Below are 14,788 nucleotides of genomic sequence, written 5' to 3'. Positions count from 1 at the left end.
ACACACTAAAGTTATGTATTCATTAAAGTTATCATGTACACATAAATTACGTATTTTCAAAACCACAAAATGCAATTAATAGTTCTGTAGAAATTCTTCACTTGGTGTTTATTAGCATTGATTATTGTTACAAATAATAGTGTCACACTCACACCTAAAATGTCTTATTAGATATTTATACTTATTATAAAATTGATGTTCCTATTGTAATTGATGGTAATAGACCTTGTGTCCTAAATATTTTAAGTTTTCAATGTATGTTGGGTCGCATTTAAGGGTGTTGGCTAGCTGTCGCGGGTGCACGCTCGCCTATCTGTGTTAAAGAGCTATAGGCTCAGATGCGTAGGGTTTAGACACACATAATAATATTTACGTATAAAAATATATTATAGTAATATTTGAATTTTGATTTTTATATCTCTCTGTTATTTCATCAAAATGTTTCTTTCTTTCTTTCTTTCAAAATGTAAATTATTTGCACACACTGTTGTTTTCGAATCAATTGAACGTACTTTGAATTTTGATTTTTATATCTCTCTGTTATTTCATCAAAATGTTTCTTTCTTTCTTTCTTTCAAAATGTAAATTCATTGCACACACACTGTTGTTTTCAAATCAATTGAACGTAGTCACATGCGTGCACCCGTGCAAGTTTTAACGGACATCCTTAGAAATATAAATAAATCTTTACTGCTGTGTTAATCACGTAAAAAGTTATTTGTTTTATTCCTAAACAAATATATGATTGTATGTTAAGAAATAGTACAGCAAAGAAATATAGGTATTACTCTAATTCACGTTTATGATTCTAAATTTAAAGGATTGATGTAGTGATGCACTTTTAAATTATGAATTTAATATTTAATATAATACTTTAAATATGTCAGTTACTAAAACACTATGCTTCGATCTATATGAGGTTACAGCGAAAAATGCATTTTACTGTTACAATAGCTAATTGTGTTACACCTAACTACGTAGTAAAGAGATCAATGTGTGGCTAGAGATCATAATTATTATAACTTGTACGTCACATAGGTACCATGTACGTCGCTTTAATAATAGCAATAAACTATATTTGACAGGATTTAAAAAACAACAATGAGTATAGAACTATAGATATATACATAGATATCTGATAAATAAACAGTAAAATCTATTATCAAGGATTCTCGAAGTAATCAAGATTTTCAAGGAATAATGTATCTGTTCAAATCATAGAACTTGATAGAATCCTGGAATAGAATCTTTTTAATAGTTTATATCTCGCTTAATGAAAGCGTGCACCACATGAGTAGAAAAAATGTAAAAAAAATGGTACAGATACCTACAATGAGTATCTAATAAACATATTGCACTTATTTACCACAACTCTGGTAACATAGAACTTATCCTCAACTCCATTTTATAATATAATAATAGGTATATATAGAAACCTCATTTGATACAGCTGTCCTATTTTTCAGTAATGTATGGGAGCTCAGACAATCTTGTGGCATGAATTTTCTATTTGGTTCGTACAAGAGTTATTTAATTCTGCAATCTTATTTGTTGTTGTCCACGAGCGGAAAGATCACTTACCATTAACTATACTGAATGCTCGATAGCTTATACTATTTTGTAAAAATAGGTCATATTAAATTGTAATACAACTGTTACTTTAAAAGAATGTTACGTAGTTTACTGCAATAAAATGTAGAATATACCTACAAGATCCTGTCCAAAATATGTTAAAATTAAAGACTTTACTGTTATAAAGAGAACACGTGCTTTAGCTTTACTTTTAATAATTTTAATCGAATAAAATAATAATAATAATAATATGTATGTATGTTGTGGTTTCAATTTGTATGTATTTATTGTGATTGTAAATAAAAATTAAACTGAATAAAGATACGTTTTAAAATAAAAATATTGTGTACTTTCTTCTTTCTGCAGCTTTATAAAATTTTCAGATTTTCTTTTCATGAAAATTATATTTCAAACGAGAATTTTGTACGAAGTTGAGTCTTTTTGTAACAAAACTGAATTATAATATATTTAACACATCTTTTTAAAATTTCTTACGTTGGATTACATTAAAGAAATAGTCCAAATGTTAAAGAATACGCCCGTTATTAATATTCAATCCATCCAGTGATTTGCCAAACTTCAACTCATACTAGAAATTGCCAAATTTACCTATGGTAAGTAAAAATTTAATATTTTTGATTATTTATTTTTTGGGTTAATTTTTAAAGTCCAAAGCTATTACCTAAATTCTAAAATATTAAGATATTAAAATATTAAGAGTAAATAATTAAGAACTTAAGATATTAAAATATTAAGAGTAAATAATAATAAATCACCCCTCAGTAATATCAAGTTACTAATGTCTGTAAAAACCACCAAGCGGACTCAGTGCTACGCTTATCACCTAAGACATAGAAAAGTTATTAAAATTTTCACATATTATATTTTTCAAAAAATGGCGGCCTATTCGATTCAGCTAAAGCGACATCTGTGTTATAGACGTACAGTAAGAAACGTTCCGTTTCAATATTACGTGAGGCTAAAAGGACTCTTAAAATAGTTAAATATTATTTTACACACCTTGTTCTTCAATTGAAAATTATTTTCATTTTAAACAACATGTAAAATTCTTAAATAAAATATAAAAAGACTAACTTTCTTGTTAAACTCTGTATCAAAGGAACAATGGAACGTAGCAAAGCATAATTTAAAAATAATATTATCGATTGATGCGCGGCGTCGGCAATCCTGTCTGCAGTATTGATTTCCTGCATAAAATTTAGAGCTAGTGTCGCGGTAAAATTCAATGTAAGCGCAAGTCTCTCGCTCCATTACAGTAAAAAATCTATCAAAATTGCTTAACATCAGCAATGTAAAGTTATTTGAAGTGAATTAATGTGAAAAAATAAAATGTTTTAAGGATTTTGTATAAAAACACCAAAATGAAGTTTTTCAATCGGCGAACAAGGCCTCCGCCTAAGGAAAAAGTAAGTGTTGCTGAAATATCACCCTTTTTCAATTTTTAACTGTGTATATCTTTGTAATGCCCTTAATTTATATTAAGTACCTACCATTATGCCACTGGAGATATTAATAGTTATATTGTGCCTACTTTATGCGTGTGTATAGAACTGTGCGAAAAGTAAATTAAAATATAGTTATTATATGCATTTCGAATAAAAGCAATATTGCGCTGAGCATTCGACTTTTTCAATTTTCCATTTCATACTGTGCGGTAACATTTGATCTCTTCAAGGTGTTGATAAAGTGATTTTACTTGCTATATTTCGCGAATTAACAGACGAGTATTTATATACTGAAGGGTGTATGTATTGATTTTTACCCACGGGGGTGGGATGACCGAAAGGTCGTATCTCCACACTCCCAACCCCACCCACCGTTGCCGATACCCGCTCTCCGCACCCGTTTTCCCTCTCCCCCCGCTTTCCCCCTGCCTTTAGCCGCAATGCGCGACGCCTCGCCCGGGTCTGCCTGCGCAGCTTTTCCTTTGTTAGCTTGAGAACAGAATAAGTTCCTTTGTTCTCTAATCATGTTTTAAATAAAATGTATTGATTAAGAACTCCATATGAATGAGACATTTAAATTGAATTATCTAGTCAATTATAAAAAAAAAATAAAACATAATATCACATTGCTAAAGCTATAGTCAATTTTAAAGGCTCGGCAATTGTTTTACTTTCCCAGGGTAAACTATTTTTTTCTTTAACTATTATTCAGAAACTTGAAAAAAATACTATTACTTCTCCAATGTGGACTTATGGTTGGTTTCAATTTTAATTATGTAGATGTGCAGCACATCATTTATTTAATTAAATAATTTTCTCCTAGGTCCCCGACAACAAGACCCTATTAAGATTTGCCAGACAGTACATAGATGGAAAAAATATGCAAGAGGCTCAGAAATGCTGCAAAAAAGTACTTAAGAAAGATAGCCAGTGCTATATGGCACTCGTACTATACGGAAAATCATTGGGAACGTCTGAAGAAGCTCTTAACATGTATAAAAGAGCAATAGATATTAAACCAGATAATCCATTAGCTTGGCAAGGTCTTGCTAAATACTACGAAACAAAAGATGATGAACAGTCTAAAAACCAACTATTTGAAATTTATCGAAACATTTTAAATTTGCGTATTGATGATGACTATGCTATAAAAACAATAAACAAACAAGGCACATTGGGTTGCCTAATGAAACATAGTGAAACTATAAGTACCCTTATAGAGTATATGGGTGTACAACGCGATGAATGTATAATGAAGACAGCTGAAAAGCAATTTTTAGCATTGTTAGTCTCAAAAGTCCCCATTAAGATTGAAGATATTACCAATACCACAAACATGTTAAAGAAAATTAATAATACAGATTCGAGAAACAACGTAAGCATGATACTTTTAGGAAAATGTATTTTGAAAACAAACGAATTTGCGAACGCAGTACAACAAATAATTGAATTAGAATTCTTTCCTGAAAGCACAATGATGAAAGAATGGTTGTGTAAAGTACTATGCAAAATATTTATAGAAAAAGATGACTTTTACAACTTTGATATTGACAATTATATAAATGTACTGACAACTGGAGTTGAAGACACAATATATGGAGGGACCCTGTTGGCAATAATGGACTACAGGGTACAGAATTACGAGGAAGCACTACGGAAATGCTCTCTTGTAGTTGACGATTCTGAGGATACAGACATCCCTGAAGCTCTATTTATGTTAAATTGTTCAAGGATGATCAAAAATGTTTCAATGACAGAAAGTCTTATTCAGTCATTTTTGACTAAAGAAAAGCTTAAACAGCCAGAGTTTCTTGTAACGATGAATAAAATCATGTTATCATGTTACATTGAGAGTAATAGACCTCATGAAGCACTCATTTGTCTAAATAAAATTCCCATAGATGAAATGGATTCCGCTGTTTTGATTGATATTGCGAATATGTATTGTGAAGCAGATGCCCATGGCGTAAGATTTGACAACATCTTATTCGGATCGGATTATCTTGATTTATTCAAATTTCTAGCTTATATGAGAGTGGAACAATATGATCAAGCTATTGCAGTTTTACGTAGATATGATAAACATCCGGTGAAATATTATTTACTTGCACAGGTATATTGGCAAACAGAAATGTTCGCCCATTGTCTACAGAGCTTGCAATTTGCATTGGAATTCCTTCCAAATCATCCTAAAGTATATTACAGTTTAGGTATATACTACTATGACCACGAAAGAAATATATATAGAAGTATACAATGTTTTGAAAAAGCTTACAGCATATGTAGTACAGATATTGAAGTAATACGAATGTTAAGCGTAGCCTATGACCAAAATCTCTTAAGAGACACAGAATACAACTTATTAGAGACAGCTGTTAACTCAACGGAAACCAAAAAATTTTGGATGTGTGCAAGACTAGGGCGTTTGTGCTTTTTGAAAGGCAACATGGACGACGCTCTTATTTATTTGCAAGAAGCCATTCATCTGAACCGGTACGACCTTACTGCCTATGAGTGGATGGGAGATGTCTATTATAATACGAAAGCGTACGATCTAGCGCTTAACGCGTATGAAAAAGTTATGGACCTTAGTACCGATATATCACTCCTGGTCAATTGTCTTAGCAGGATAGGATCAACATACTCTCGCCAAACATATTACGATAAGGCGATTTTTATTTTCGAAAGAATTCTACATCTTATCCCAGATAGTATCGAAGCCTTAAAAGGCCTTACACAAAATCACATCTTGAACGCGCAAAAAAAATCATCAAACTATTTATTTAGTGAGGCAAGAGACGAATTACAAATGGCTTTAAATACCATCACTATAATCATGACAAGTGGTGTGACAAATTTGATTTATTTGCATTTCTATGGAGATGTTCTAGTATCCCTAACAAGACTGCCGAAATTTTTCAGTTACGTTCGAACCCGCAATCCAGAGGGTGAATCACGTATAAATAAATTAGGTTTATACGAAATGGCGATAGCAACCTATGCAGATATAGCAAAGACAAGAGACACATATGCCTTGTTTAAGTGTGCTCATACGTATCTTGAATATTACGTTGAAACAAAGCGAGCTTCACTTTTGCACGCATCATATAATCTATCTGTACTTAGCATAAAAGCTAAACCTGATTCATGGCGTTATTGGGATTTACTCGGAAAAGTGTGCTATTTTTTGCACAAATCTGACGTTGCTCATTACAGCTTTTTTAAAGCAATTATATTAAATGGCGACATATCTGCGTTTAAGGTATGGTGCAATCTTGGAACGTTATATTTAAAAATCAATAAAGATCGATTGGCAAACTATTGTTTTGCAGTAGGCAAGAAATGTCTACCATCTTATCCTTCAGCTTGGATCGGAGACGGATTGTTAGCTGAAATTATCCGTGAGGATGGAAACGTGGGCATGTTTGCCCCTAATCCCGACTCAAACGAATTTGAAGAACTAACTGACCTTGACTTCTTAGATTGGGTCACCGCTATCCATGAATTATCCATTCCACCAACAGAGCCATCCTTTGACATGGCTCTTGATGCATTTTTTATTGTTCCTAATCGGATGGATATAATAGAATGGTACTTAACATTTGAGCAACATACAGGTTGGGGTTGCATTTGTTTAGGTTTAATACAAGAATATCGAGGACAAATAAATGAAGCGACTGCATTATATAATAAAGCATATTCACTGGCAGAAGGTGACTTTAAAAAGGAGACAATACTTCACATGTCTCGACTTCTAATGAAACGGCATAATTATGATGAAGCAATAAAGTTGTACGGTGATGTCGATCAAGTAAACTTAGAAGCGACCACTGCATTGGCTAAGGCTCTTTACGAAGAAGCAAGTTATAAAGAGTCATACATCGCCTACAATAAAGCTTTAAATGATTTGTGTCAAAATGACGATGATCTAGTAAATGTGCTAATCCCAATGAGCAATGTAGCATTTAAATTAAATGGATGTGCTGATGCAGTAAGATTTGTGCATAGAGCAGCGGAAATAACATCCCCCCCAATGCAGACTCATGTTTTTAATCTCTCATTCCTAAAAACATATGCTTTCGGCAAAATACATGTGGATATAATCGCGTACATTATGTCGCAACATATGCACTTCTACGTCGACGATGGCATGTGGTGGTACTACATGGGTCTAAATTACCTAAGCGGTGACAGTGGATTTGCTAAAATTGCAAGTTTGTGTATTCAAAGAGCCATTGACGTATCGTTGGACACAGAATATTCGCGTGAGATAGGAAAAATGCACGCTATGATCAGTATTGCAGAATTTTATTCAGGCGATAGAGAAGAAGCAATGGCGTACGCCAAACAAGCATTAAATATATATCCGGACCAACCAGAGCTCTGGGCTGCGTTGATATTGTGTGTGTTTTCTCACAGACAATGGCCTCAAAGAAAATCTTGGATAGAAAGGGCATTATCTCGAGTACGCCAAAACATCACTTTACCCCGATCAATCAGCGAATGGCTAGATAACTTGGAAGAAAAGCTTAGGCGTGAATAAAAGAAAGGTGATCAATTAAGAAGATTCCCTTCCCCATACATTGTAGAACATCACTATCTACTATCTACATTAATTTAAGGTGCAACTTTCGTTTCGTAGTAGTAGTCAAAATAAAGAAAAGGCAAAAAATGTTAATCAGCAACTGGAGTATAATAAATTATTTTTCATTTTAGTCAAATCTGGATATGACCACTTTATCTGTCTCTCGCTATAAAATAAAAATTTTGACAGTACTTACAAAATTAAAGTTCTATGATTTTCGTGCAATATTACAGTAATCGTAGGAAATCATTGAAATGCATGTTTTGTGCTTTACTTCCACATAATCAAACACCTTATCTAACATAATTTGCAAATTTTACATAACGTGGATGTTATGGTATGTTTCCTGTTAGGCAAGAATAATTTAGTAGCTTTCTAATAAGCGTCTTATAGAAAGGTAAATATATACTTGAATAAATCAATTGACATGATGCGATTGACATGAATAAAGAATGAATAATCTTACTGGAAAAGAAAAATGTTGAAAGGATTACAAAAAAAATGGGCCTAGTTTCTAGTCGTCGCCGGCTAACGTCATGACACGTGCAAACATTTTCGCGTTTTAAAATAGGTAGTACCTAATGCAAAAAATACTACTCGACTTGGCGGAGGCACTGCCGTGCCTCCAGATTATTTGTCAGAACAATAGAGAAGCACTTACATTATAAAAGGGGATTTCAAGATCTCTCATCGTGCCCATTATTGTAGTATATAGTGCAGCATTAATACATTGCACGCTTTACATCTTATTAACATCTCACAATAATGATCTGAACTTAAATTTGTGTGAAGCCAAACATTTTATCTATAATACAACATAGCTATAATTATCAATAAATTACTTTTAGCCACCAAGATTGGAATCTTAGATGTTTGAAAAAAGTATAGTCTGTAGGCATTGATGTAATAACACCTAGGTGATAGTTATTTTAACGTAATTTGGTTAAGATCAGTACAACAGTTACACGTAGTAGATTTAGTTGCGTAGGGAGGGCACATTCTTTTTTAATTAATTTTAAGCGTTTAGTTTCAAAGTCAAAATTGTATGTTCTTTTAAAAGCTGACTATTAATAATGGATTATGTTAAATCATCAATCTTATTGAAGCCGATAAGTTATAGGAGGATTAGATTTCTGAAGTTAATTTCAGCATACTTTAATGGACTTAGGACTTAATATATGTCAGTGTTTGATTATAGAATAATATATAATATGATTATAACATAAATATAGTGTACTGTAATGTTTAATCTATAAGTGCAGGTTTAAAAATTGAATTAAATATCATAGTTTCTTCGTGTACCAAATTCACCAAAAATATTTCAACAATATGTTTGTAAAATTTGGATAAGCATTAGTACTTTAACTTTGAATCAGTTAAAATATTTTGTTCTGTAGTACAATAATGTTCCATTCAGTCTACGCAAATCCTATAAACCATAGCTCTGTTTTGCAGCGATTGAGGTAACAAGTCTAAGTATTGATCATCGATAACATTATACGATCTATTAGGTCTGTAACCTGAAATCTATGATCTATAGGACTGGCAAAGATGATTTCTTCTTTTTGTTCGCCATTTATGTCAAACTTTCGTACCCATATTATTTTAATTGTAAACTTGTGTTAATTGATAATGTCTTCGATTATAGTTAGATGTAACCAATTAATTAAGAGAATAATTGAATGTAATAGTTAGGTACTAGTGGAATAGCCACAGTAGATATACGCATAAAAAGCTTTTATATGTATCTATGTCCTCTATTTATGAAAACCTAAATATAAATTTCAAGTATTTTTAATTAAAGTTATAGTTACTTCTTATGGCGCATTTGGAAAAAAGATCAATGTATTTTTAAGGAGAGGCGGAGTTGCGTGCCAATGTAACACATAACTTATTTGTATTTACTTTTGGTATTTACTTCAACAGGTAGTTCGCTTGTGTTTTTAGAACTTGTTGGAATACATATTTAACTTTTTGGAAAAGAAATAGGTATTACTTACGTGTAGACACACGCTTTTAATAAATCTGACTAATTTGTACTATTTATAGTTTTTATCATAGTTTTACTTCAGTGTATATTATCTAATTAAAAACTACAGATATTTTTAAAAGTATGTACACGAAATCAGATCTAGTCGATATTATAGTTCCAGTGAGACAGTTTCCTTATTAAATGGATTCTACGAAAATATGTATAGAATCATAGATTAGTAAAGATACTTCGCCGTCTTGAAATTGAATGAAGCCACAAATGGCTTCTTATAGTAAGTTCTTTTTTTGAATTCTTGACAAATAAAAACATTTTTAGAGAAAATTTACGAATAAATAACTAATACTGCGTAATTTACATAATAAGTAAATAATTTTTAATAATAATTTCAATTATTTTAGAGACATTTTAGCACGGAGACGTGGCAAAACTTTTTTACGCAACTATTTCAATTCTCAAAACTGGGTACATTTTCTTGTTAGGAGTGAGTAATCTTTACTAATCTATGTATAGAATGAAGTAAATCATAAATGTCATTGATATATTTCCCCGTAGTCGCACAATGGGTTGCACATAATATTGACTTACATATTATTATATAACTTTGCGTTTGGTTAATCAACTTGTCATTACCTATTATTTTTAAGTTGCAAACTTACGTGATCACTGGATAATGTATTAGGATTAGTTACTTATAGGTATAAGATCATACGTAATCGTAATTTTAAGATAACTAAATGTTACTTGTGTTGAAACACATTTATGAGTAGTGAAAAGCCACAGAAAACGCATTAACAAGCTTTTGTATTATCTGTATTTGATGTCTATCTAATCTTTAAAATTAGGGTGTATTAATTTACTTACTTAACTGTACTGTAGTTTTTTATCATACATTTAAATCAATTTATATGCATCCGAAAGAAGTTCATAAGAAAAATACTTCGCTTCAAATTACCTATCGATTTAACAGCAGCGCATATCTGTTGATTTGAGTATATGTTTATTTAGTCGAGGAAATCTTTGTCTTTGAATCGATTAGAAGTATTTGATAAAATGAATATTCAGTGTATATCCTAAATATACATTTATATAATGGACTATATGTGTATAATCCTTAAAGTAATTATAGTAAAACTATATCATATGCTTATACGTGTTGTAGTTTGCGTAAATCACTTCAATTTCTGAGAACTAGATTTAATTAATTTATCGCGATATTTATATGTATACCTTAAATATTTTAGTAACATGCATTTATCATAAATATCTTCATTAATAAATAATAGCAACGTCCATTAAAATTCTCTCTCGTTACACCATTTGTATTATGTCTTAACATATTACTAAGTCATTTGAAAGAACGAAACAAATATGATTTCCATTATTATAAAAACATAATGAGCGCTAGTGTATACTAACAAAGACATTATTAATAAAAGTAAAACTATTATTACTGCTGACATGAAATCAAATTTGGTTCATTTGTATCCTATGTCAAATTAGAGCAGGAATTTTAAGGAAATCAAAGAACTGAAGAGGATAATTATGGTAAAAATAATGGACGTTCGCAATGATAATTATTGCATTGAAATGTAATGACAGAATTTCTCCCATCCAATGGGTCGTCAAGGTGGGTACAGATTGCTGCAACGTAACATGCAATGTAACAAAATTCCCATAATGTAGCACTTTTGCGCACGAATCGTACACTCTACGCGCGCGAACAGTACCCTTACCAGGAGTTTTTATGTTTCGACGCATATGACTGTTTTGGTATTTGTTTACGTATTTGTAACATACAAATTCCAATCAGCGCCCCTAGCGCATTGTGTCAGAACTAGGAAATCATATTGGCCCATACGTAAACAAATACCAAAACAGTCATATTTGTCGAAACGCAAAAACTCCTGGTAAGGGTACAGATCATTACAACTCGTGCGCGCTGCGATCCGGGACTTGTCGGTTTTTTCGCCGAACATAAAGGAGCGCGCAGTGTGCGCGGAGCGCCAGTGTGGACGGATCGTGTGTGTCTGTACTGCGAAACGGTACTGTCGTTAGTGTTCTCGACAGACTCAGCTATGTTCGCCGCGCGCATGCCGAACATGTTCAATTCGTGCGCGCGCTGCGTCCACACTTATAAAATGCTCCTTTCATGTTACATTGCTTGTTACATTACATCAGTACTGTACTGTACTGTACCCACCATAATCTGTCACACTTGAAAGCGCAACACAATTTACACTGTCACTTTTAATCTTACCAATTTCACTTTACCGCGGATTTCATTCTCAAGGTTCAAAATTTTACAGTTCATAAACTTTATTATGCATAGTTCTAAAATTCCTTAACAATAACCAAATATTAATTAACACGATTAGTGAAGAATTTTTCATATTCTTGTATTCTCTGTTAATTGGAAATATGTAGAAACTACTGATTTTGATAATGTATTGAATGTACGCCAACAATTTTATTCCTAGTTATAACCTAATGAACAAGCGCACCTTTTTAATATTAATTTTATGTCGTTATAATATGTTATTATCCTAAAAATGTGGATCTTTTAAATTTAGATATATTTTACAACTCATCCATAAATTATGTCGTATACGATATCAGTGACGTCATTATAAAATAAATTGACGTCTATTAAGAGTGAGTTTTAACAAAAAAACATATTTAAAAATATGAGACTATAACACAGGAGATCGCACAAATATGACGTGTAAGATCGATCAGCAGGGAAAATAATTTATGGATGATCCCTATTATTTGAATTTAGGTATTTTATTTGTTTTAAACAACTAAATTAAACCTTTTAGAAAATATTATCATAATATGTATTGTATTAAAAAAGAATGAATAAACTTTTTTGGAACCCTTATACCTGTGAGAATCTTTAAAAATTTTCTTCACACTTTGACTATTTTTGATGTTGAAATTTATAATTGCTAAGCAAAAATATTCAATATAATACTAATCACTATTAGATAAAAATGTAAACGTAGATAATATTCTATAGAATAGAAATATTATTTCAAGTATATAAAAGTCTGTAATTCGGTGTCTAAATGAAATAAAGTTCTCTTTTACTCTCAGTGTCATTTTATTTACATTGCTGATTTTTCCCTATCCCTTAATCCGTCTTAATCACATATATTAAGTACATGATAAGTATAAAATATTAAAATAGGTATATACCTACTTACATACGTTCAAATATCAGTACTTATATCTTTTCTAGAAATGAATCTTGAGACAAAATATTTTTACTGGCTAACCCATAGATAAGTATAGATATCTCACCGCTTTGTAATTGAAGGAAGCTATTAAATGACTTCAACGGCTTTCAATACTGTCAGCCGTTTAATGGCTGTCATGGTGTAATTTACGCATAATGCGGACATGCGCAGTTAAGACACGAAATCGAAGAAAATGTGCGAAGAAATATCGCTTCATTCGTAAATGATCTAAAAACTACATTTTTTAAATATTTTTCAAACACGAAAATAATTGACAGTGACAATTGTCAAAAGGTTACATTTTCTTGTTAGAAGCGAGCAATCTTTACTAATCTATGGGCTAACCTTATCAATTTTTAGACAGTGGCTCTACCACGCATTTGAAAAGAAATAAGTAATCATTCACATGGAATATCTACAGACTCAGTATCGCCTGTACTATGGACATCTGTAACCAGTAGGTCTGTAACCTTACCTGAGGTCGGTCAGACCTGCGTTGCAATCTCTGGGTATACTTTGACTTTTTATATACTTCAGGAGTAGCAGACGATCATGCAGTCCACCTGATGATAAGTGGCTGCTGCCGCCCATGGACAATGTAATCAACCCCACATAGAACTAGATATTCCTTTCTGCGCCGCATCTGCGCTGCTACCCCTGAGGACTAAGCTGGAACGATTTGGAAAAGTATGTCTCCCTTACCACACTCTCCAAAACAGTACAGCGGTTTAACACTGCTGTTTTGAGGTAAAAATAGGTGTGAGGGTGGTGCTGTCGGAGTCGAACTACAAAGGGTTCTACCGCTTTTAAAACTACACGCCTAACTCATGTACCTATATTATTTATTAACATACATTTCGAACACCACCTCACCAGCAGCAGTAGCATCAGCCATCGGCCCCGGGCCTCTAGTCCTGGGGGGCCTGCAAATTAAAATCTTGTAAATTTCGATCAAATTCCTAGACAGAGGACCTCACTCAAGTTTCCACCCGAGCCTCTGACGAACTAATGCCTGCGCCATTGTACCACAACACTTAATACTACTATTACAAGACAGAAATATATGAGATGATGGTACTGCCGCAGTCTATACACACAGTAATTAATTATTTTAACTCGGTTACATGAAGTAGACTTTAAATCCACTTAGAATGGCTTTGTGTGATGATCTTTGATGAGAATATAAATTGCCTCAGTCTAGAAATTATTAATCACTTGCTTTAACGACGAACGACACAGCGAGGTACAGTAACATAAGTGAGAAATCACAGTATGGAATATGTCAATCCGCACCTACTTCGCTAATGTGGTGAATCTTTAACTCTCTGCCTATTTAGGGTTCCTTGTACAGAAGCTTCAAAGAGAATCCTATTACTAAGCCTCCGCTTTCTTCATTCCGTCTGTCACAGGTTTGTATCTCTTGAACCAAGGTTGAGGTCTTGAGGTCGGCCATAGATGCACCGCTACCCCTGAGGACTAAGCTTGAATGCCTCGTAAAAGTATGTCTCCCTTACCACACCCTTCAAACCAGGACACAGCAGGGTTTAACACTGCTGTAAATAAATAAAACAAATAAATTAGCAATTCCTAAACATAGATTATGTAAGGTGGCTAGATCTTTCATGGGTAACTGTATTCGCTACTACAATAAAATAGAATCTCACAGAAAAAAAATCAAACATTACTCTGCCGTTAGTGGACCGATTTTGATAATTCTTTTTTGTATTGTGTAGAGACGAGCTGGAAGTTGGTCCCACTTAAATATGGTTAGGGTCCGTCGATGGGTTCTGGAGAAAATGAGGGGAACTCCTCCACCCATGTAAATATAACAGCCATAACTTCGCCGTTATTAACCTATTTTAATGCCTTTAATTTCGTGTGTGGACAATTGCTACAAGTTGGTCCCATTTAAATATGATGAGGATCAGAGTGG

The 14,788-nt window shown here is 32.7% G+C and overlaps 1 protein-coding gene across 1 annotated transcript; it reads left to right on the top strand.

Annotated features, from left to right (window-relative positions):
• Positions 1-2,770: 2,770 nt before the first annotated feature.
• LOC140743413 (superkiller complex protein 3-like) lies at positions 2,771-12,694 on the top strand. The gene is made up of 2 exons (XM_073074655.1): positions 2,771-2,999; positions 3,862-12,694. The coding sequence occupies exons 1-2, from the start codon at positions 2,955-2,957 to the stop codon at positions 7,579-7,581; spliced, it is 3,765 nt and encodes a 1,254-aa protein (XP_072930756.1). The 5' UTR covers positions 2,771-2,954; the 3' UTR covers positions 7,582-12,694.
• The last annotated feature ends 2,094 nt before the right edge of the window (positions 12,695-14,788 follow it).

Source organism: Epargyreus clarus, unplaced genomic scaffold (assembly GCF_041222505.1).
Source record: "Epargyreus clarus isolate Ecla_fem2 unplaced genomic scaffold, WU_Ecla_fem_2.2 ptg000007l, whole genome shotgun sequence".
Taxonomy (NCBI): Eukaryota; Metazoa; Arthropoda; class Insecta; order Lepidoptera; family Hesperiidae; genus Epargyreus; species Epargyreus clarus.
Note: the sequence above shows the minus strand (reverse complement) of the source record. Positions and strands in the feature narration are given on the sequence as shown.